At 60.4% G+C, this 23,248-nt stretch overlaps 1 protein-coding gene across 6 annotated transcripts in view; it reads right to left on the bottom strand.

The window, feature by feature from the left end:
* The window catches only part of ADGRB1 (adhesion G protein-coupled receptor B1), a 97,419-nt gene that overhangs the window by 30,871 nt on the left and 43,300 nt on the right, over positions 1-23,248 (bottom strand). For 5 of the 6 annotated variants that reach the window (XM_073018427.1, XM_073018426.1, XM_073018428.1 and 2 more), the window contains exon 18: positions 5,887-6,028. In XM_073018427.1, the coding sequence (XP_072874528.1) occupies positions 5,887-6,028 (142 nt within the window). Of the gene's footprint in view, positions 1-5,886; positions 6,029-6,152; positions 6,275-23,248 lie in introns of those variants that run through there. The other variant, XM_073018432.1, reaches the window with a different exon arrangement.

The raw sequence follows: 23,248 nt of genomic DNA, 5'->3' as shown, positions 1-23,248 counted from the left end.
GAATGAAGATGGGGAAGGCAGAATCCTGAAAAACGGGGGAACTTGTCCAAGATCACCAGGTGGCACAGCAGAGGGTCCGGCTCAAACACAAACCTTGGTTTCCAGACTCAGAGCAGGGCCCCGGGGATCCGGGGCTCAGCATCTTTGCCAGGACTCCTGGCTCAGCCTAGCTCGCCTCTGCCCTGGCTGGGTAACCTCAGGGTCCCACCTGCCCCAGCCTCGTTCTCTGCGGGCTGCCTCGCTGCCACCTCCCTGGGCCAACCCCGTCCTCCTGGGCATGCCTGCCCCAGCTCCCAGCAGTCTGCACTTCTGCCTCCATGAAGCCAGCCGCCTGCAGCAGCCTTACCTGAATCAGAGTGTGATGGTGGAGCCCTGGGGAGTGCCATTCGAAGCCCCGGTCTGGTGAGGGCCTTGCCCTTCGAGGACTCCCTATCCCCCACATCCCCTTGCTCCTCCCACCCCTAGCTCCTCAGAACGCCACTCCAGGCCAAAATGAGGCCTAAGTTCACCCACTTGAGGCTCTGTCCTTGGGATGGTACAGGCCACACCCCTGATGTGCACAGACACACGCACCTGGGGCCCGCACACACACATCTGGGGCCCTCACACACACACACACACACACACCCCTGGGGCCCGCACACACACACCTGGGGCCCCCCGACACACACCTGGAGCCCACACACACACACACACACACACACACCCCTGGGGCCCGCACACATGCACGCACCTGGGGCCTGCACAGACACATGACTGATACCTCCCACACCTGGCACTTGCCTCCAGGGCCAAGCTGTGCTGCCCAAGCATGCCAGGTGCCACAGCTCCAGCTGTGCCTCCCCAGAATGAGAGTCGCCTTCTCTTCGTGTGCAGAAGTACCTCCAACCCACTAGGCTTTCAAAAGCCACTGCCTCCAGACAGGCCCCTTGAACTACCCCAGGTAGCACTGCTCACCTCGGTTGTCTAAACTACGTTCTGGGAGGGCAAGATGGGGACGGTGATGCCATGCCCGGCAGGGAGCTCTGCTCAGCACCACTCCTGCATGCCACAGCCTGGAGCTGAGGCCTCAAACCGGTGGCCCTCTGGGATTGAAGTCCCATCACCCGATCACCCAGTAATTCTCCCATCAAAACTCACCTGCCAGCTCTCCCCCTGGCCCGCCTGATCCCTCCCAGCCTGGCCCATCAGTCACAGTAACTTTACCAGTGCAGAGCTGAGGCCCAGGGCCAGGAAGCCAGCTGGATAGGGGCAGGTGGGAGACAGGGTGACCCCAGTAAATGTTTCCAAGACACTGGGCTGGCCTGAGGCCGGCCGGCCACGAAGGTCACAGGCGGCCGAGGAAGTGTCTTGCGCCTGCTCTGAGGCTGGCTCGGGCCCAGGCCTCTGTGGCCATCTGCTTCCGCCTGCCCTCGTTAGGCCTGGCAGCCGCAAGCCCGCCAGCTCTCCCACTGGTCCACCTGATCCCTCTCCTCCCTGCCTGGCTCATCGGTCACTCCTGACGGCCCTTGCTCAGCAGGTTCCAGGCGATGGAGAAGGGATGGGCGGTGGCCTGGGCAGGCCCAGGGGTCTGAGGCCTTGCTAGGAGGGGTAGACCAAGACCGGCCTCAACTCACGCCAAGGGGATGCAGAGCCAGGCTGGGCCTCTGCCGGAGACTGGCCCAAGCCAGGCACAGCTCAGCCCAGGCCCTCGCACATGCCAGGTCCCCTGCCCTGCAAGCGTCCCCTGAACTTCAGGCGCCTGGCTCTCCTCTCAGCAGAGAAGCCACCACTTCACAGAAGCCCTCCCTGCATACTAGGGCTGAACCAGCCGGCCCCTCTCACCAGTGGTTTTTCCTGGGGTGATGGAGTGTCTGCCAGTTTCCACCACATGAACTCCCACTCCCAATCTTCTCCTGAACCCCATATCCACCCTATGCCCCCTAAGGACTCATTTCTACCCACAGTACCACCTTCGTCCTGCCACTGCCCCAACACCATCTATGGCTCCCAAATGCCCACAAAACTAATTCCCGTCTCTAGTCATAGACTAAACCCTGAACCCCATCATACACTGACCCTGACCCAGATCATACCCCGAGCCCCAATTCTCATCACACCCTGGGCCCTGAACCCAGCCTCACACTAAACCCTGACCCAAGTATATTCTGAGCCTTGATCTCAGTCATACTCTAAGCCCTGATCCTGGTCACATCCTGAGCCCTGAGCCCAGTCACACCCTGAGCCTTGATCCCAGTCAGGCTGTGAGTCTTGATCTTGGGCACACACTGAGCCCTGATTCAGGTCACGTGCTGAAACCTGACCATGATCACACCCTGAAACCTGACCCTGGTCATCCACTGAGCCCGAACCTGGTTGCAAATGAACTGTGACCCTAGTCACAACCTTCCAATACAGTCTGAAGCACCTCACAGAAGTAATACCAACAACAACTGTCCTTTTCAGACTGTTTACTACATGCCAGACTATGTCAAGTGCCATAAATATATCACCTAGTTCAGTCCCCACCACTCTGAGACAGGTGGCATCATCCGCCTCACAGGTGTGACTCAGAGTGGTTACTCAACCTTCCGGCCGTCGTAGGCCTGCAGCGGCAGAGCCCGAATCTGCGCAGTCCGCATCTGCACCGACACCCTGGCTCCAGGCCAGCTCTAGAGGAGGACTCCTGGGTCTCATCTCCCCTTGATCTACCACCCTGGCCGGATCTCATCCCACCCTGGCTCCCAGGGTGCCCACGTACCCGCCTCTACCACCATTTCAGGCCCCTGTCCTGGTCAGCAGCCCCTGCAGGCCACTCTGAACCCCCAATGCCAGAGCCTCTGCCCACTCAGACCAGAGTCCCCATGCCCAACGTGTCCATCCAACCCCAGCAAGGCCAAGCTGGGCAGCACCCCTCTCTCTCCCTGCCCAGCCAGGCTCACTTCTGGCCACCTCCCCAGCTGCCAGCTGGGCTCACATTCCTCACTCCCGCTGGGACCCCTGGGTAGCCAAGCCTGACTGTTCTCTTACTTTCCAGCCTCCCATCAGTCCATTCTGTACCTGGCTCCTGGAGGAAGCTCAGGCTTCCCCCAGCCCCGCAGGCCTTGCTGGCCACCGGTCTCTCTTCCTCTCCTGCCTGCTGAGCCCACGCCTGTACCCACTTCCCCACAGCTTCATGCCTTCCTCAACCTGCAATGGCTGCTACTCACCCTACAATGCTCGGCTGGCAAACTCCTGCACATCCCTCAGGATCCCACTCCAAGCCTCAGCCCCGTGCACTTCTCCCCAACTACACTCAGGAGGGGAGGAGGCTGTGGCCATGCACCCAGAGCCCACCCGCAGCCTTCCTCCTTTCCGCCTGGGCGGCTGTAGACCTCTGTGTGCACACACCTGCTTCCCATGTCAGTCCACCCCATATCCACCCCAGCCCACAGCCCTCAGAGGGGTCAGCACGGCGGACACAGGAACACGCCAGGGGCAGGCTGCACCCAGAGGGCAGTCTCCCTTCACTCTCGGCCTCTCCCTGCCCAGCATGGAAGGCGCCAGCCCTTCCCGGAGCTCTGGTATGGAAAGGAGAGGAAGACCCCAAGGGGCTCTGGTGCCAGGGAGTACCTGCTGTTGGCTGCAGCCACCCTGGCTTCTTCCTGGCACTCCGGCTCTCAGCTCACACCCCTGCTGGTGCCCAGAGCCCAAACTGAGCCACACAGTCTGCCCTTGTGGCAGAGCCAACCACCCTCCCATCTCACAGACGAGGACACTGAGGCTCCCAGGGTCCAGGCAGCCTACCCTCGGTCCCATGGCTCTGTGGACACTGTCAGCCCCTGTGCCCTGGCCTCGAGGGTCCTGTCTGGGATGGAGGACAGGGCACCCAACATGCCTGCTGGCATCCTGAACACCAGCATGGGAGGGCTGGGCTAACACTAGAAGCTTCCCCCGACAGCAGCCGCAAACCCCCTGCCAAACAAGGCCCAGGACTGTGCATCTGGCTGCCTCCACCCCCGCCCCCCGCTGCCATCCCACAGAGAGGCCACTTCCTCCTCCTCATACACTGGGGTACATAGTGGGGCTCCTCCTGGAAAGGCCCCTCGGCATCAAGCCCCCCACTGCTGAAATTTCAGGAGCACCTCCTTCGGCCCATGTACCCGCCCCTCTCTGAACAAGTTCCCTAAGCCAGGCCCACTCAGGAGCTCAGCCTGGTGACCGACTGGGAGGCTACCGCCTGGGGACTGCCCCATTCCTGGGACTCTCTCCGAGTCATCTGTGTCCCTCCTCACAGCCAGTCCTGGGCAGTCCAGGTCCCCTCCCTTCTACAGGTGAGGAAACTGAGGCTCAGAGGGACTTAAGGCAGAGCCAGCCCAGGGTCACAATGTGTCAGAGACAAGCCTGTGTTTCCAGACTCCAACACTGACCTGCTGCAGGCCTGACACCGGGCTGGGAGAAAGGGCAGACAGGGCACACAGCACACCAGGGTCTCTCCTGCCCAGGTCCTGCTCCAACACCCACAGGAAGAGCAACACCTGGAGACCAGAGGCTGGGCCGTGTCTTGCCTGGTCCAGCCTCACAGGGGCCCAAAAAGGCCACCCAGTGAAAGCCATAATGTCTATGGCCTTCTACACAGAAGGCCGCCTCTTCCAGGGAGCCTCTGGGATGGCCCTTCGGACTGCTGCCTGCTGGGCTCTGTCTGCAGAACCAGCAGCATTAACAGTCTCGCTTCAGGGGACAGCCCGAGCAGGGGTACACCAGGGTTAGGGACACAGACCCCTGTCCAGCCCAGACTCATCCAAGACCTTGAGCAAGGCCCTCTCTCTGGGCCTCAGTTTCCCTGTCAACGGAGGATTTTACTGGCAATGGCCTCGAGGGTCCCGTCTGGCTCTGGCACTGTGGGAGACCCCAGCTGCCAACATTACCTGCCTCCACTTTCCAGAGAACACAGCTGGGAGGCCGAAGTGTCCTCCAAGAGGCTGGGCGCTACCTTCCACATCGAACCCAGGGTTCCCCAAGGGTCAGCAATGCCACCTCCAACACCCAGGAAGGACAGGCCCCCTCCGAGGGCATCCTCCACCCCTACGGCCCCGAGGCTTCCACACGAGGTCTGGGCGGAGGTACCTGGTGAGCATACGCCCAAGGCCCTTTCCTGCTCTGTGGGCTGTCATGGGCCTGGGCCTGGGCTCCAGCAGAGGGCTGCGGCCCACCTCAGGCCAGGGGGTGCAACTTGGCCGGCCTGAAGCAAGAGAGCCCACCCACCCCAGCGAGCTGCGCCCAGCACCCAGGGCCCCTGCCAGCGGCTGGCCCCAGATGCCGTCTCCATAGAAACCGGCAACCCCCACAAGAATCACAGGAACAAAAAGGAGGCCCCGAGGTGCTGAGGCCTGGGGGGCGGTGGATCTGGGCCAGGGCCCCTGCCTGGGGCCACCGCCACCTCCACGGACCAGGCTCTACTTGGGGTGGGTCGAAGGGCTCTGCCAAGGCAGCAGCTCCTCCTCCTCCCTCTCCCTGGCAGGCGGGGAGGACCAAGGGAAGGGGTAGCCCCTCCACAGGCGACGCCTCCCAGCCCCCCCGGCTCAGAACCCAGCCTCTCCCCAGGCCTAGGCTCCCTCGGAGATCCCGGGCCTCCAAGCCAGGAGACATGGGACCCACCCATCAGTCACTTTCCAGGGGTCCGGCTCCTCCCAGACCCGTCCCCAACTCCACACTGTCACCCGCTCGCTCGGCGCCCACCCACCCTCTCCAGAGGCGCATGGACCCCGCCGCCCGGGCCAGGCCACGGCGGCTGCGGGGCGCAGCGACCCCTCCGGGACAGGACGGGTGCGGGCCCTCCCCACCCGCAGGCCCGCCGGCAGCCCCCGCCCGCGCCCCTTCCCGCGCCCCTGCCCGGCGCCCCTCCCGCCGGCCCGGCCGGGGTCTCACCGCGTCGGCGCTGAGCTGGGCTAAGATGGCGAAGGTGGAGAGCCGGTCACAGAGGCAGCGCGTCCGGAGGGCGTCGAGGGGCACCGTGCGGCAGCCGCGCCACGACCAGGGCCCGAGCTGCGGGGGGGCGGAGGAGGAGGGTCTGGGGGCGGGCGGGACACGGGAGGAAGACAGGCGGAGCGTCAGCGGCGGCGGGGACGCGGGCGCCCCGGCCCCCGAGCGGCGGCTCCGCGCCCCGGCCCCGGCCCGGGTCCGCCGCCCCGCACCTGCGCCCGCAGCCGCGCGCCCGCCCGCCCGCAGCCGCCAGGCCCCGCGGCCCGGGCGCCCATGCCGCGCTCTGCGCCCGCCGCCGCCGCCGCCGCCGCCGCCGCCGAGAGCCGCGGAGCGCAGCCCGAGGGAGCGCCGGGCGGGGGAGCCAAGCGAGCGGGGGCGGGGCGGGGCGGGGGGCGAGAGCTGGCCCAGGGCCCGGCAGCCGCCCGCCCCGCGCCCCCGCCGCCCCCAGCTCCTCCGGGGCCCGCGCCCCCGGCCCGCGCGGGAGGGAGGGGCAGGCCCGGAGGGGCGCGTGGGCGCACGTGGAGCGGGGAGGGTGCGAGCCGGGTGTGGCCTGGGGGCGCGGGGCGGGTTCGGAGCGCGGCGAGGGGCAGCTCTGGAGCTCTCCGGCCCCGCGGCCCAGGGAGCCAGCTGGAGCTGACGACCTTGGGACCGCTCCATCCCCCACAGCCACCTCCCCCGGGCCTCATCACCCCTGGTGGCTGCGGCTCATCTCCTGGGACAGACACAGCCTTCCCCGCGGGGAGGTTTGCCGCTGGAAACTTCCCTCTGCGGTCTGACCCAGCCGCCTGCTGTCTACGGGCCGCGACTGCCCCGGTTTTCATCTAAGCACGCATTTAAGCACAGGACTTGTTACTTAGGGCACCAGGGACTGACCTGCTCTGCAAACCCCTCCTCCTCCTCTCCACCCCCAACCTCCTCCTCCTATTCTTCCTCCTCTTCCTCCTCCTCCTCCTCTTCCTCCTCCGCCTCCTCTTCCTCCTCCTCCTGCTTTGGAGCCGAATTCCCCCACCCTTCAAGGCAGCCCTCCTGTCCGGAAGCCACCGTGTCTCTCCTTCACAGACCTGGCCCTGGAGCCGGGCCTGCCTTCCTACCTGCTGGGTCTTGGCTTCCAGAAAGTGCCCAGGGGCCCTCTCTGAGGCTGAGTCCCCAGCCCCACCCAGGGTCCTGCCTGCCTGGTGGAGGAGGGACTCCAGGCCTCCTGAAGAGATGAGCCCCAACAGCTTGTGGGTGCAGCTCTGCAGCTGCAGGAGCCCCAGCTGCTGGTCTCCTTCCAAACCCACGGCTGAAAAGGCCTCACCCCTCCCTAAGTAGCTGGGACCCAGCCCCTGCCCCCAGACTTCAGGAGAAAAGCCCAAGTTGAGGGTCTTCCTATGGTCTGCCCTAGAGCCTTCATGCTGCAGTTTTACCCCATTCCCCGCCCAGGAATGAGTGCGGCAAGGTGCCTTGCAGCTCACCTCTTCCATCCCGCCCCCACAGTACCAACGGGGGACTGAGGCTAGGAGCCAGAAGGGACCTGCCCCTGTGACCTGTGGACTGGCACTCTCTCCAGCCTGCTATCCCTAGAGGAGCCTGCAGAGCCGCCCACACACGCAGCCCTGACCCCGCACACACGAAAAGCCTGGGCGAGCCGCCTCTGATCAGACACCTGGCTTTGAACTGTGCCTCGGCTGTGTCCTAGCTATGTGACCTTGGGGAGTTACCTATATCACCTCTTGCTTCAGTCTCCTCCTCTTTAAAATGGGGGTGGGGGTGTCCAGAGGGAAGCACCCAGTCCCCTCTGGACAGGGTTGAGCGGCACAGGGCCGGGCTCAGAGCATGCATGGGGGGGTAACCAGTGCCCATGTCTGATAGCCCAGAGCAGCCTCTATTGAATTGGGGCTGTAGCTCAATCTCCTTCAGCAGCAGCACTTCCTGAGATTTGGGCCCAGGGGAGAAGGGACATGCAGTGAGCTGACCGGCCAGGGAGACCCCTGAGAATGCCCTCAGCATGTGCTTTTATTTCTTGCATCTTCTCCGCCTCCTAGGGGAAGGACCTGCTCCTGTTTTACAGAGAAGGAAAACTGTGGCGGAGATCACAGACAAGGCAAAGCTGAGAGGAGGCCTGGGAGCCGGCCTCAGGCTCTGCAGGGCTGGCTCTGGGCTGTGTGGCCCCGGGAAGACCCCTCCCCTGTCAAGTGCAGTGTGAGGCCAGGTTCTTGTTTCAGGGGGCCAGGGTTTAGAAGCACGAGGCTCACCAATCTCCAGGACCCTCTGTAAAAGGAAGCCACAGAGGCACATGGGAGCCTGGAAGGGCCCTGCAGCACCTTCCAGAGTGTAGAGGCTCAGAGGATGCCTCTGTCTGCGCCGGGGGGCCTCAGCCCATGTGACCTTCACAGGCTCCAAAGGGCAGCCACCCACCACACCTACCAGCCACTGCAATGGTGGCCAGGGACCCAGGCTGCTCTGCATCCCTAACACAGGATGGCCCAAAAATCACAGACCTGGGGCAGAGACCCTTTCACCCTCTCCCTGAGCAGAGTGCAGATCCTGATAACCACAGAATAGAATCCAGGCCCCAGGTGGGCTTTAGGGCTATGGAGGGAACAGGAAAGGGAGTGTGGGGTCCCTGGAAAGTCCTGGTGCTCCAAGTAACACCCCAGATCCTACATCCTGACCAGAGGGTTTTCCAAGGTCTCATTCAGGTGCACAAGGAACATCCACTCACCACCTGTGTCCATCCCCCACACCCTCCAGGGCAGAAGCCACTGTCGCCACGTTGCAGACGAGCAGGTGGGACAGGGGCCTGAGACCCACGCTGGACACAGAGTCACTGAGCTCTGGCTGGTGGCTGTGCAGCAAGGGAGGCTTCGGTAACTCCCAGGAAGCCTGCATTGACTAAGTTTATTTCCTGGCTTGGGATGGGTCTCAGGTTGTACCTGACGGTCCCTTGCAGACCTGCAGTTCAAGTCAAGGTTCAGATGTAGGCCCTGGGTGGGAGGGGGCGTGTAGCCAGACACATAAATACTGGAATCCAGACCCACTGCTGCCTTGCTGTGTGATGTTGGATAATCACTGCCTCCCTGAGCCTCCGTCTCTCACCGAGAGGGCCCATCCCTGTGCCTGGGGAAGGGTATGCGGTTGTGGTCTATGCCTGCCAGCCTTTGACCAGACGCCAAGACGGCCGGCACAGTACAGGCCAGAGGGCACCCCCGGAGGAGTCTCACAGACCGCTTTTCTCTGTGCAGCTGATACTGGGTTCCAGTCACAGCATTGCTTCTCACGGGCCAGGCACAGCACAACCCAGGCCAGGCACAGCACAACCTCAGCCCTCTGCTCTGAGCAGTGGGCCCTGGAACCCAGCTGCCCACCTGCCTGAGGGTTGCTGGGAGCACTTCGAGGGTGCAGGGAGCCGTGCTGGCTGGGGCCAGCAGCCTGGCTGGTTCCCAGCCGCACTGGCCAGTCTGCAGGGCGCCAGGCTGACAGCTGCCCGCCACTGCCTGGGAGAAGACCACTGGGGGAAGACCAGCCTGGGAGCCAGCGCCCAGCCCCCAGGGCTCCTGCCGTGGGTGCTGATTCGCTTATCAGCCTCAGGGGCAGGGAGAGAGATGGGCTGCTACCTACTCTGCTGAGGGTCAGGCCATGGAGGGCCCAAGAAGGCACCTGCCCCTGGCCCAGAGAGCTGGCTGGTCAGGCTGGCAGCTCTGGAAGCAGGCAGCTCCTGGCCGTTCTGTAAGGGCCCGGATCCTGGGGTGGGGTTCACTGGGACCCTGCAGGCCTGCAATGCAGGTGCCCCCTCTCAGCCTCTTCACCTCCTCCGTCCTCCTGGCTCCACAGGCCTTGGCAACGTGTGTCAGGGGAACAGCTTCCCAACACGCAGCCCAGGGACAGGCTTCTCGCCCTTCTCGCCTCTTCTCGCCCTTCCCTGCACCTCCACGATAATGGCTTCCACTCGGTGCTAAGGGCTTTCTGGCAGTTTATCATTTGATTTCTGTAGGAACCCTTAGGCCAGCTTTGTAGATAAAGAAACCAAGGCTCAGAGAGGCAGCGATTGTTCAAGGTCACACAGCAAGGCAGCAGTGGGCCTGGAATCCAGTTTTTGTGTGTCTGGCTGCATGCCCCCTCCCACCCAGGGCCTACAACATCTCAACCTTGACTGAACTGCAAGTCTGCAAGGGACTCTCAGAGGCAACCTGAGACCCATCCGAAGCCGGGAAATAAACTCAGCCAATGCAGGTTTCCTGGGAGTCAGCCAAGCCTCCCTTGCTGCACTAGACCTCAGCCAAGGACTGGCCTTTAGCAGGACAGATGGAAGGGTGGGCCCTGACCTGAGACCCTTGTGTGCATCTTAGATACATGTTGACTTTGGAAAGGTGGCAAATTTGGCCTCAGACCTCCCTCTTTCAACAATATCTCTAGGATGCATCCTCTTGTACAAGATCCTGACTTACAACAGCTGGAAGTTCTCCTGAAAGTCTGACTGAAATCCTTCCTGCTGCATGGGGCACCTGTTCCCATCTCTGCAAACAGGCCAGTCATTCCCGTCTCACACACAGCCACTGCTCCCACACGTGGGAGACCATTTGCCATCTCTCGTCTAAGCTACAGAAACTTGGAATATCTGGGTCACAGAGCGAGGTCCCCTCCTGAGCCCAGGCCTGAGGAATCTGGGTCAGTTATACCTGCTCCCCACCCCCACGGGTCCAGGGTGAGAGCAGGAGCTGGGGCAGTGACACCACCCAGGACCAGCTGAACAGGGGCCTGGCTATAGCAGGCCCCCTTCCTGCCCAAGAGGAGTGGGGACCTAGAGGGACCTGGGACCCTCAGACAGGAATCCCAGAGCAGGGCTGTGCCTTTTCCCCTAGATAGGGTCCCATGACAGGTCCAGCCACTGCCCACCCCTCTGCAGACCACCAGTGACTGCCACCATCAGGACTCCTCCCACTTGGCTCCTGCCAAGGTCGCCAAGGACCTCCATGCCAAGAAACCCAAGGGACAAGTTCTGGTTCTGTTTACTCCACCTCGGGGTCGCCTAGGTGCTCATCAGCACTGTGCTTGCACATGTGACCCCAGGGGCACATTCTGGTGCATGACAGTCCCACAGGAGCCCACAGCTGCACACTAAGGCAGGGCGCACAGCCAGGACGCCTGTGCGTGAATGAATGGGGAAGGCATGGCCAGCCCGCCATTGCTCACCTGGAGCCTTGGGTCCCCCTTCACCTCACCCACCTCCCTGCAGCTGCCCACCAGCAAATCCCACCAGCCTTTGTCTGAAAATGCATGGAGAGCCCCACAGTGCCCACCCTCCACGGCCACAACCTGTGCCTCTGGCTACTGTGGCTGCTGCCCCTTGCCCTTCTTCGCCTGGCTTCCCAGGGTGCCAGTCATTTGAAATATGTCAGGCCACATGGCCCTCAGCTTCGAGCCCTCCAGTGGTTCCCTCTTTACCCAGAGCAAAGGCCACAGTGCTCGCAGGGCCCACAGGGACTGGTCCCAACCTCCCTCACCCAACCTCCCAACTCTCCTCTCCACCACAGTCCTGTCAGTAACCTCGGCTCCCAGCAGACCCCTCCAAACCCAGTAATGGCTGGAGCTCCCAGGCAGCCCCCAATCCAGTGTGGATCCCCACCTTACGTCACCCTCAGCCCCAGTGCAGGGCCACAGCCTTGTCCCTATGTCCTAGGGGAGGGTAGCTCAGAGAAGGCCTCCCCAGCTAGCTAGTGGGGAAGGGCCTGGGCCCAGCCCTGCTCGGGCAGCCCCCACAGGCACCTCCCCTGAGCCCAGGACAGGTAGGAGGCCTTGGGAGAGCCCACCGTGGCTCCTGTGCTCTTGGGGCCCCTGCCCTGCACCCCTGGCAAGCGCCCAGATGATGCTTGTCCAGCCCGGCAGGGGGTCCAGCAGCCAGGTCTATTCTCACCCTCGGAGCTCAGCTGCCTCTCCTGTGAAGTGTGCCCAGATCCTCACCCCACACCTGTCCATGGGATGGCAGAGGCACAGTGCCTGCACAGGACCTACTCATTCACGGGACACCAGGGGACAGTGAGCCCACCTGCCCACCCACCCACCCAGCCAGAGCCTTCACTGCATGCACGATGCCTCCTGCCGGCCCACGAAGCAGGTGCTATTATGGGACTGTGCGCTGTCGGGGTCCCCTTGGATTTGATGGGCTAATTCACACTCTAGTGTGAATGACTCACAGGGTGTCCTCCCACACAACAGAAAGAAGCCAGGAGTGGGCACAGCACACTGCAGTGGGGGAGTTCAGGCGCTAGGCAGGGAGTGGAAACGGTGTCTCTGCAGGCAGGGTCTTCGGCTTCTAGGCCTGGCCTCAGGAGCCTTAATGGGCTGGCCTCCCCAGTGCCCCTTAAACCAACACGTGGCTTGGTTACACCTGGGTACAAGCCCCTTAGTCATGCTTCATCCGTCAGGAGTGCCTGCCTCCCACCTCTGCCCATTGACTTCTCGGCCATAGATCAAGACTGACATTGTGTCCTCCTCCAGGAAGTCTACCTGGATAACCAGACTTCCTCCCTTCCCTTCCATGAGCTCCTGGGCATTGCTCCTGACCCTCAGCTAGACCCTTCCCTACTGCTGTGCTGGGCTCCCCTCCCTGTGTTCTACCTCACCCAGTAGCCACAGCCCCCCGTGACCATCCCAGTGGGCCCTCCCTTGACCCTGGTGGCCTTGCCTGCACAGGCCAGCCCAGCAGGTAGCCCAGCAAGCACATGCCCTCTGCCGCCTCCAGGCCTTGGTCCTGGCTGGCCCCCTGGCCACAGGCCCCGGGTCCTCTGTGATTCAGCCTCTCCCTCCAGGCTCCCTGAGCCACTGCCTCCCCTAAGAAGCCTCCTTGACTCACCCCCCATTGCCTAGCCCCTGTCTGGCTGCCGGTCTGTGAGGATCTCCAGGGCAGGCCCGAGTCAGCTCTAGCCCCTCCCAGCTCAGGGCCTAGGGGCAATTGCCTGGGGTCCTGAGGGGATACTGGTCACTGAGACCCATTGACTCTGGCATTTGAACTCCTGCCTGACCTGGGTCTTACTGAGCCCAGCTTGCCAGATGACACTGGAGCCTGCTCAGGCCAGGCGCCCTGCCTATGGGGCTGGCTGGGCTTCTCCCAGAGCTGCCCATGTCTGAGCGTCCCTCAGCACCGACAGGTCCACAACCAGGGCCTCCAGGCCTTCTCGTGTTCCTCACAATGCAAGATGCCAATCTCCTGGCTCCCACCCGGCGCCGCCACACTGAGTCAGGGCTCCTGGCCACGGGCTACCCCTGGGCTGGAAACCCAGCCCTCCCCAGGGTCCGGCAGCTCTTCTCCTGACCTACTTACCCACCTGGGCAGAGGCACAGAGGCCCCAGGCTGTCTGCCAGGCAGAATGGGGCTCCTGAAGAGGGCAGGGTGCTGGCTGCCCAGTATGGCAGAGAAGTGACCTGGCACAGGAGGGCTGGGGTCCTGCAGGGCTGCTCAGCCTGCTGCCCCTCCCCAGCAGGAGGCTGGCACTCAGAAGCCTGCCCCGAGCCCTCTCCCCTCATGCAGACCTGCACCTGCTGCACCTGCAGCCCTGCTCTGCCTGGCCTGTCACCTACCCCTGCTGGTGGGGGGCCACTGCCCAGACCTCACACCCTTTTACGCTCCAGCCATTGGTACCCAGTGGGAAGGTCAAAGGGCCAGCACAGTCCCTCACTCAGCAAGTGCCTCCCTGGCCTGGCCTATGCCAGGCCTTGTACTGGGCACTGGGCACCCCTATGAGATCTGCCCTGGCTCTAGCAGATCCCAAACCTTCCCCCATTAGAGTCAGCCCAGCCTCATCTCCTCCCAGACCGCCATGACCTCGGAAGCGTTCCCTTGGCTCTCCTGCCTATTTCCTCACCCACCTGGCCTATCCGCATGGCTGCTGGGCTCTGGCTCCTTAACTGTGTCATGGGCAGGTCTCACTTCCCTTTGGGGGCTTGGGCTGCAAATTCACCCAAGAGCTGGGCCTACCACCACCACCACTGGTCACCACAGCCTCCACCCTCATAGCTACTGCTGAGGCCAGTCACTATTCACACCATCAACAATACAACCAGGACCACTACTGTCACCATCGCCACCACCCCCCCATGTTGTCACCATCGCCACCCCCCCCCCATGTGTTATCAACACCATCATTACCACCAGGTCCCACCCCCACTACCAACAATACCATCAACCGTCATCAGACCACAGTCATTACCTCAAGACACGATCATCAGCATCATGCCATCAACAATACTGTCACTACCACCACCCACTCCATCATCATCAATAACACAACCATTGCTACCATACCTTCACCACCATCGATGACACCGTCAACATCATAAATACCACTCTTTCTTCCACCACATCACAACCACCACCACTACCAACCCCATCATCAGCACCAAAACCACACACTACCAACAATGCCATCCTCACTACCACCAGCCCCAGCATCACCACCACCCCCATCTTCACTACAACCACCACCCCATCATCAAAACCACACAATCATCAATACCACCACCCTGTCATCACCACCACCACCTCTGCCTCCATCCTCAAAACCACACAACCATCACTGACACCACCCCACAATCAGCATCATCACTGTCATCATCAAAACCACACAATCATTACTGCCACCCCATCATCACCACCACCACCATCACCACCACCACCACCACCACCATCACCACCACTGCCATTAAAACCACACAACCATTACTACCACCACCCCATCATCACCACCACCACCACCACCACCACCATCACCATCACCACCACTGTCATTAAAACCACACAACCATTACTACCACCACCCCATCATCACCACCACCACCACCATCACCATCACTATGCCACCATCACCATTACCACTGTCATCATCAAAACCACACAATCATTACCGCCACCCCATCATCACCACCACCACCATCACCACCACCACCACCACCACCATCACCACCACTGTCATTAAAACCACACAACCATTACTACCACCACCCCATCATCACCACCACCACCACCATCACCACCACCACCATCACTACCACCACCATCACCATCACTACCACCACTGTCATCAAAATCACACAACCATTACTACCACCACCCCATCATCACCACCACCACTCCATCATCACCCCCACCACCCTACCTCCATCCTCAAAACCACACAACCATTACTACCACCCCATCATCACCACCACCACCTCTGCCTCCATCCTCAAAACCACACAACCATCACTGACACCACCCCACCATCAGCATCATCACTGTCATCATCAAAACCACACAATCATTACCGCCACCCCATCATCACCACCACCACCATCACCACCACCACCACCACCACCATCACCACCACTGTCATTAAAACCACACAACCATTACTACCACCACCCCATCATCACCACCACCACCACCATCACCATCACTATGCCACCATCACCATTACCACTGTCATCATCAAAACCACACAATCATTACCACCACCCCATCATCACCACCACCACCACCATCACCACCACCACCATCACTACCACCACCATCACCATCACTACCACCACTGTCATCAAAATCACACAACCATTACTACCACCACTCCATCATCACCACCACCACCCTACCTCCATCCTCAAAACCACACAACCATTACTACCACCCCATCATCACCACCACCACCCATAATCACCACCCCCACCCCACCTCCATCATCAAAACCACACAGCCATCACTGCCACCATCCCACCATCACCATCACCACTGTCTTCATCAAAACCACACAATCATTACCACCACCCCATCACCACCACCACCACCACCATCACCACCACCACTGTCATCATCAAAACCAAGCAACCATTACTACCACCACCTCATCATCACCACCACCATGACCACCATCACCATCACCACCACCACTGTCATCATCAAAACCACACAACCATCACTACCACCATCCCATCATCACCACCACCATCCCACCTCCATCATCAAAACTACACAACCATCACTACCACCATCCCATCATCACTACCACCACCCCACTTCCATCATCAAAACCACATAAACATCAATACCACCACCCCACAGTCACCCCCACCCCCACCTCCATCATCAAAACTACACAACCATCACTACCACCATCACTATGACCACAACCACCACCACCACTGTCATCATTCAAAACCACAAGTGATGATTGCATTACTACCATCACCTCCATCATCACTACCACCACCACCGCTGCCATTAACAGCACAGTCATTACCACCACTGCCACCACAACCGTCACCATTACTGTCCCTTTGCAGTCATCACAATGACCACCAGTCACCCATGGTCACCAACATCACCCTCCACTATGAGCACATTATCATTCTCGTCTCCAACACTGCCATTGTCTCATAAGAACCAGCTCCATCACTGTTCCTGGGACAGACACTAGCCTGATAATGACAACAAGCGTTTATCCCGTGCTCACCATGTCCAAGGTGCAGTGCAAGCAGAACTAGGCTGGCAGGAGGGACGGCCACCACCATCACCAGCAACAGGGCATCCACGCCATCACCACTGCCTGTCACACCCGACACCCCTGCCCTCCAGGAATCTCCAGGCTGACCCTACTCCCAAAGGTGCAGTCCTCTCTGGTAACCTCCAGATTGTTCCACCATCCCCTTGCTTTCAGGCACCTCTGCACCAAGGCAAGGTCAGAGAATGGACGCTCACGACCACTCTGCCCTCCCTGCTCACGTGGAAGTCCTTCCTTTTGTCTACCTCATATCCTGCCTTCCTACATCCTTCAGAACAGTCAGTCACCACCCTCCCTCTCTGACCTCAGGGTAACACTGAGGGGCCTGGTAAGATGGGGCTTTGATGAAGCCTTTTCTGCTGCCCTAAATGAGCCATTGTGCTCCTGGGTAGAGGGACACCGGTGCTGAGCGGAAGAAGCTCACAGCCTTCCGGGCCCATCTCCATGGCTCGGGCTCCTGCAGCCCCTCCACCTGCCCTCACCCCAACGAGGCATGGCTGAGAGGAGCTCCCATGGTGGAGGAGGGCACGGGGGCACGGTGGAGGAGTGGCACGGGGCGGAGGTGGAACACAAATGTCCAGGCTGCCTGCCCCGATCCCAGGCAGCGCCAGACGGGAGCCACGGGCCTGGCGTCTTGCATTGTGAGGAACATGAGAAGCCCTGCGGGGCCCAGTCGCAGGCCTGTTGGTGCTGAGGGAAGCGCAGACACGGCCCAGGAGCCAGCCCCACAGGCAGGGCACCAGGCCTAGGGCCAGCTGAGATGGCTGCTGGGGGCCATCTGGGTGCAAAGGAGCCGGGTGGGCATTGAGGAGTTGCTCCCCCTGGGCCCAAACCCATAAGCCTGCTGTGACTCCATTCGGAGCGCCGGCTTCTGGTCTAGGTCTGGGCCTGTCTGGCTCTTCCAAGCTCCCAGCAGAAGGCCTGGTACGGTGCAGGCACCCAGGAAGTGGCAGCCCTCTCCTTGCACGCCCTCGCCACCCCCAGCTATTCCACCTCTGCTCACCTTCAGGGCCAGAGAGCTCACCCTGTCTGCTTCTAAAAGGCGGCATGGGGGCGCAGGCAAGGGGCCCCTGGAGGCCCAGGGCCTGAGCAGACCCACCCACCCCAGCCGCTTCCAACCCCACATCTTGCAGACACCTTGCAGGCAGCCCTCCCACTGTGGCTCTCGGCCTCTGGGCCTTTGAGGCGCCTGGGGCCTGGAGTGGACTCCAGCTCCCTCTTCATAGCTGGTGCACGCTCCCTTCCTCTAGGAAGCCCACTCCCAGAACTGGCCCCAAATCCCAGCACACGGGTGGCCGTACCCCAAGTCTCCAGCCCCCAAGGGTGGCGCTCTGTTGAGCGGCTGCCTGCCGTCCTCTCAGAAGCTGTCCTGAACTTGGAGGGTAGGACGGTGCCCACCTGCTGAGTGGCCCCGTTCCCGTTCCTTAATAGTCACAGCAGCCTGGCTTTACAGACACAGAAGCCAAGACTAGAGAAGGGGAAGTCACCCACGGCCACCCTGCCAGTGAGGAACAGGGCTGGGGCTGGATCCCTGCCCCTCCCAACTGCCAAGCTACCCTGTGTGTGTGTGCCAGTGAGGGGCCTGCCTGGAGTGGGCATTCCCAGCCCACAGGCTCCCCCACTTGGCACAGCTGGGGCAGGTGCGGGATGGATGGCACTGCCCAGCAGGAACAGGGTGAGCAAAGGTCTAGCGGCCTGTGGCTGGGGCAGGCCTGGGAGCCACAGTCAAGCTCCCAAGAGAGGGAGAAGGAGGCTGGGGCCCCGGGGAGGCAGTGGCACAGGGGTCTGGCAGGCAGCCTAGAGGGTCTGTTACGCCCACCAGTCCCCTCCTCCACTGCAGAAGCCCCTCCCAGCCATGTCTCATGGGGGCTGCCACAGGCCATGCATCTGGTAGACTTTCTCTAGAAGAAAAAGAATGGAGGCAGGAGGGGTAGTGTGGGCAGGGGGAGGTGTCCGGGGAGTGGTAGGCAGGGGAGGTGCTGCAGCCCTGGGCCCTTGCTGGTGGCTGGTGGTCTCCAGTTGCCCAGGAAGCTCCCTGGATGGGGAGGAGGGCAGAGACTCTCACCGTAGTGGTCCTGTCCCATTGCACAGTTGAGGAAACTGAGGCCTGGGTGTGCACAGCCAGTGCGGTCAGATCCACGAATTCTGTGCTTGAGGGAGGGGCTGCCCTGGCTGCCAACCCCACCTGTGAGACTTGCATGCCCCCAGCCCTCAGGACACAGGGGCCCAAGCAGGCACCTGGGGCAACTCACAGCTGTGTCTTGGGCAGCCTGGCTCTGAACCTCGCTCCTCACCTCTCATGGAGTAGGGAGCAGGTGGACTTTCCAGGGCCAGGCATCTCTGGTGGGTGTCCTGTTAGGTACACGGCGTGGCACCTTGACAGTGAGCCCTTGCTGCCGTGGTCAGATGTGTTCAGGGAATGAGTGCATGAGCCAATGAATGTGGAAGCCCCCAGCCCCAGAGAGGGAGTGACCCTGTTAAGATGGGGCACACTCGGACTCCCCGAACAAACACCTCCTGAGGGCTGCTGTGTGCCTGGAGCCACGGAAGAAACCCAGACCCTGCCCTGGGGGGCTCCTGCTCTGCTGGGGTAGGGCAGACAGAACACAAACACAGATCCAAGGATTCGCTGTGATCTGGGCCACTGCCAGGAAGAAAGAGATAGGGGTGGGGGGGGGTGGCACGGCAGTGGGCGGAGAGACCTGGAGCAGGTGGAGAAGAGGGCACTGGGCAGGGACAGATGGGGTCCCAGAGTTCCCGACCAGGCCCTGTGGGGGAGTAAGAGGGCCTGGGGAAGGGCAGCTGAGAGGCCCCTGGGCTGGGCAGAAGAGCTGGGTCCATTCCCAGTTGCAGAGACCTTGGGCAGGCCCAAGGGTCTGTCCTGGACTGGGAGGAGGCTGGCCCACTCCAAGTTCAGGCCATAGGGACTTGCCTGCAACCGTGACCTTATGACCTGGTCCATTCCCTCCAGCTCTGAAAGCTGCCAGGAGCCCCTGAATGGGAGAGGACCCTGCACCCAGAAAGAAGAGGCTCACACAGGCCTCTGCCAGCCCCTGCTGCCCCTACCCAAGGACCAAGCAAGAGGACATTCAGAGAAAGGGGTACCCAGGAAGGGGCTGGTGCCAGGCCAGGGTGGGCTCATCTCTGAGAGCAGCACTCCACCCCTTCCCTGCTCCCCAGGCCCCACCCAAGCTGGGACAGGCTCATCCTCCTCCTCCCTTCTCGATCACGGTGCAGATACTGAGGCTCTTCCCAGGCCACCAAAGAGGCCTCTGTGTTGGGCGCGTCCCCTCCCCCTGCACCCCTCCCCCAGCCTCCTCTGCCCCCATCAGGAACCGGCCGGCGTGGGAGAGACTGAGCTGGGAACCGGCTGCTGACAGCGACCCGGGGACCCTGCCAAGTCTTCCTTCCGCTTCCCCCCCTTGGCCTGCCCCCTCACTGCCCTCTCCAAGGAAACCAGGAAAGGGGTGGGCGACGGAGAGGCCCTTAAAGGGACCAGGATGCTCCCTTGGGCAGGGGTCCCAGGGAGGAACCAGGGTCTGGGTGCCGAGCCAGGACAGCCGAACCTGGCGGGGGCCCCACACGAGGCAGGGCTGGAGGCCCGCACAGACCAAATGGGAACAACCCATGAGGTGGCCCTGATCTGTCTGTCAGTGAGCACTCTGGGCCTCAGTCTCCTCAACTGTAAAGTCGGTCAGTAAAGATGTGTGAGCCGAGAAAGCCTGTGTGCACTGAGTGAGGCAGCTCTCATGGTGCCTGACCTGGGGCTGAGCTTCAGGAAAGGAGCCCAGCAAATATCCCTCTTACACGTCCTCCTTCCACACACGCCTGCCAGGAGGGGACCATGTCCGGCAGAACAAGGGTTCTGACAGCCTGCAAAGTAGGGAAACTCCCAACCCAGTTGGACAGGAGTTTCCTACAGGACTTCTCAGGGTCATTATGGTCAATACGGACCTGGGAGCACATGGAACGCTGCCCTTCCTAGAGCCACGAGGATGGGCTGGCTGCCAGCAGAACACTGCATAAACGCTAGGGTAGCACGGCAAGGGCTTCACGCCGGTGGCCCGGCTTCTACTCGCTAGGGTAGCATGGCAAGGGCTTCACGCCGGTGGCCCGGCTTCTACTAACATCCCCGCTCTGGGACTCCACTGAACCATGTTTCAAGTAAAGACAGAGTGCATGATCTCTCAGGATCTTGCTAACTCTGACTTTTATACTCTGTAAAACTCTGGGTTATTTACATTTTTTAGAGGAGTTTTAAAAGACTGAAAGATATTTGCCAACTCTTACGTGTGAAACACCCAGGGAGCTGTCCTTTCAGAACCACAGAACCTAACTCCCAGTGTGTGCTACTGGCCGCCATCAACTTCCTGTCACCCACCAGCCCATCCTTTTCTCCACCCATCATTCACTCATCCACTCGTGTATCCAGCCACCCACCCAGACATCCATACCTCCATCCACACATCCAGTCACCCGCACACCTATCCACCCACCTATTCACCCATCTACCCATCTACACATCCAGCCAGCCACCCACCCATACCTCTATCCACACATCTAGTCACCCACACACCTATCCACCCATTCACCCATCTATCCATCTACACATCCAGCCAGCCACCCACCCATCCATACCTCCATCCACACATCCAGTCACCCACACACCTATCCACCCACCCATCTACTCACCCATCCACCCATCTACCATCTATACATCCAACCAGCCACTCATCCATCTATCCATCCCTCCATCCACACATCCAGTCATTCATGTACCCATCCACCCACCCACCCACACACCTATTCACCCATCCACCCATCCACCATCTGTCCATCCATCCATCCATCCATCCATCCATCCCTCCATCCATCCCTCCATCCACACATCCAGTCATTCACACACCCACCCATCCACCCATTCACCTATTCACTCATCCACCCATCTACCATTTACACATCCATCCACCCACCCACACACCTATTCACCCATCCACCCATCCACCATCTGTCCATCTGTCCATCCATCCATCCATCCATCCATCCATCCATCCATCCATCCTTCCATCCCTCCATCCACACATCCAGTCATTCACACGCCCACCCATCCACCCATTCACCTATTCACTCATCCACCCATCTACCATTTACACATCCATCCACCCACCCACACACCTATTCACCCATCCACCCATCCACCATCTGTCCATCTGTCCATCCATCCATCCATCCATCCATCCATCCATCCATCCATCCTTCCATCCCTCCATCCACACATCCAGTCATTCACACGCCCACCCATCCACCCATTCACCTATTCACTCATCCACCCATCTACCATTTACACATCCATCCACCCACCCACACACCTATTCACCCATCCACCCATCCACCGTCTGTCCATCTGTCCATCCATCCATCCATCCATCCATCCATCCATCCATCCATCCTTCCATCCCTCCATCCACACATCCAGTCATTCACACACCCACCCATCCACCCACACACCTATTCACCATCCACCCATCCACCATCTGTCCATCCATCCATCCATCCCTCCATCCATCCCTCCATCCACACATCCAGTCATTCACACACCCACCCATCCACCCATTCACCTATTCACTCATCCACCCATCTACCATTTACACATCCATCCACCCACCCACACACCTATTCACCCATCCACCCATCCACCATCTGTCCATCTGTCCATCCATCCATCCATCCATCCATCCCTCCATCCCTCCATCCACACATCCAGTCATTCACACACCCACCCACCCACCCATTCACCTATTCACTCATCCACCCATCCACCATCTGTCCATCCATCCATCCATCCCTCCATCCATCCCTCCATCCCTCCATCCACACATCCAGTCATTCACACACCCACCCACCCACCCATTCGCCTATTCACTCATCCACCCATCTACCATTTACACATCCATCCACCCACTCACCCACTCAGGCATTATTGTACCCATCCATCTACTGATCCATCCATCACCCACTTCTCCCCAATATATGTCCAAGTCTAACCCCCAGAACCTACAAATAAGATTTTATTTGGAAACATGACTTCTGTAGATGTAATTGAATTAGGGATCTTCACTGATACCACGCTGGGTTTGGGGGGCATAGATCCATGACTGGGGTCCTTACAAGAAGAGGAAAGTACAGAGATACACAAGGCAGAAGGCCAGGAAAAGATAACAGCAGAGACTGGAGTGACGCCACCTCAAGCCAAGGAACACCAAGGATTTCCTAGAGCCACCAGAAGCTGGAAGAGGCAAGGAAGGAATCTTTCCTAGAGCCTTTGGAAGGAGCATGGCCCTACTAACACTTTGATTTCAAAATTCTGGCCATCAGAACTGGGAGATAATAGATATCTGTTTTAAACCACCCAGTTGGTGGTAATTTTGGCAGGTTGTTAGGGCAGCCCTAGGAAACTGATTCTCTATCCCTCCAGCCACCTTCCATCTTCTTTCCTTCTCTCAGTCCCATCCATCCACCCCTATCTCTAGCCTTCCATGCATGCTGTCATCCACAGTCCGCCCACCCACCCTTTCACATGCCATCCATCACTGGTCACTCACCCAGCCATGCGACTGTTCTTCCGCTGCCTCCCCATCCCCCAGCAACCCACAGCTGCACCCTGGGTGCATCTCTCTGGCAAACAGCCGGCTCCCACAGATTATCCACACCCCCGCTTGTCCACACTGCCTACCGAGAACCCCCTCGCACATCCATTTCTGCACTCAGCCACGTAATCACTGCCTTGCTCATAAACCACC

The sequence above is a fragment of the Chlorocebus sabaeus genome, chromosome 8 (genome assembly GCF_047675955.1).
Source record: "Chlorocebus sabaeus isolate Y175 chromosome 8, mChlSab1.0.hap1, whole genome shotgun sequence".
In the NCBI taxonomy this organism is placed as follows: Eukaryota; Metazoa; Chordata; class Mammalia; order Primates; family Cercopithecidae; genus Chlorocebus; species Chlorocebus sabaeus.
Note: the sequence above shows the minus strand (reverse complement) of the source record. Positions and strands in the feature narration are given on the sequence as shown.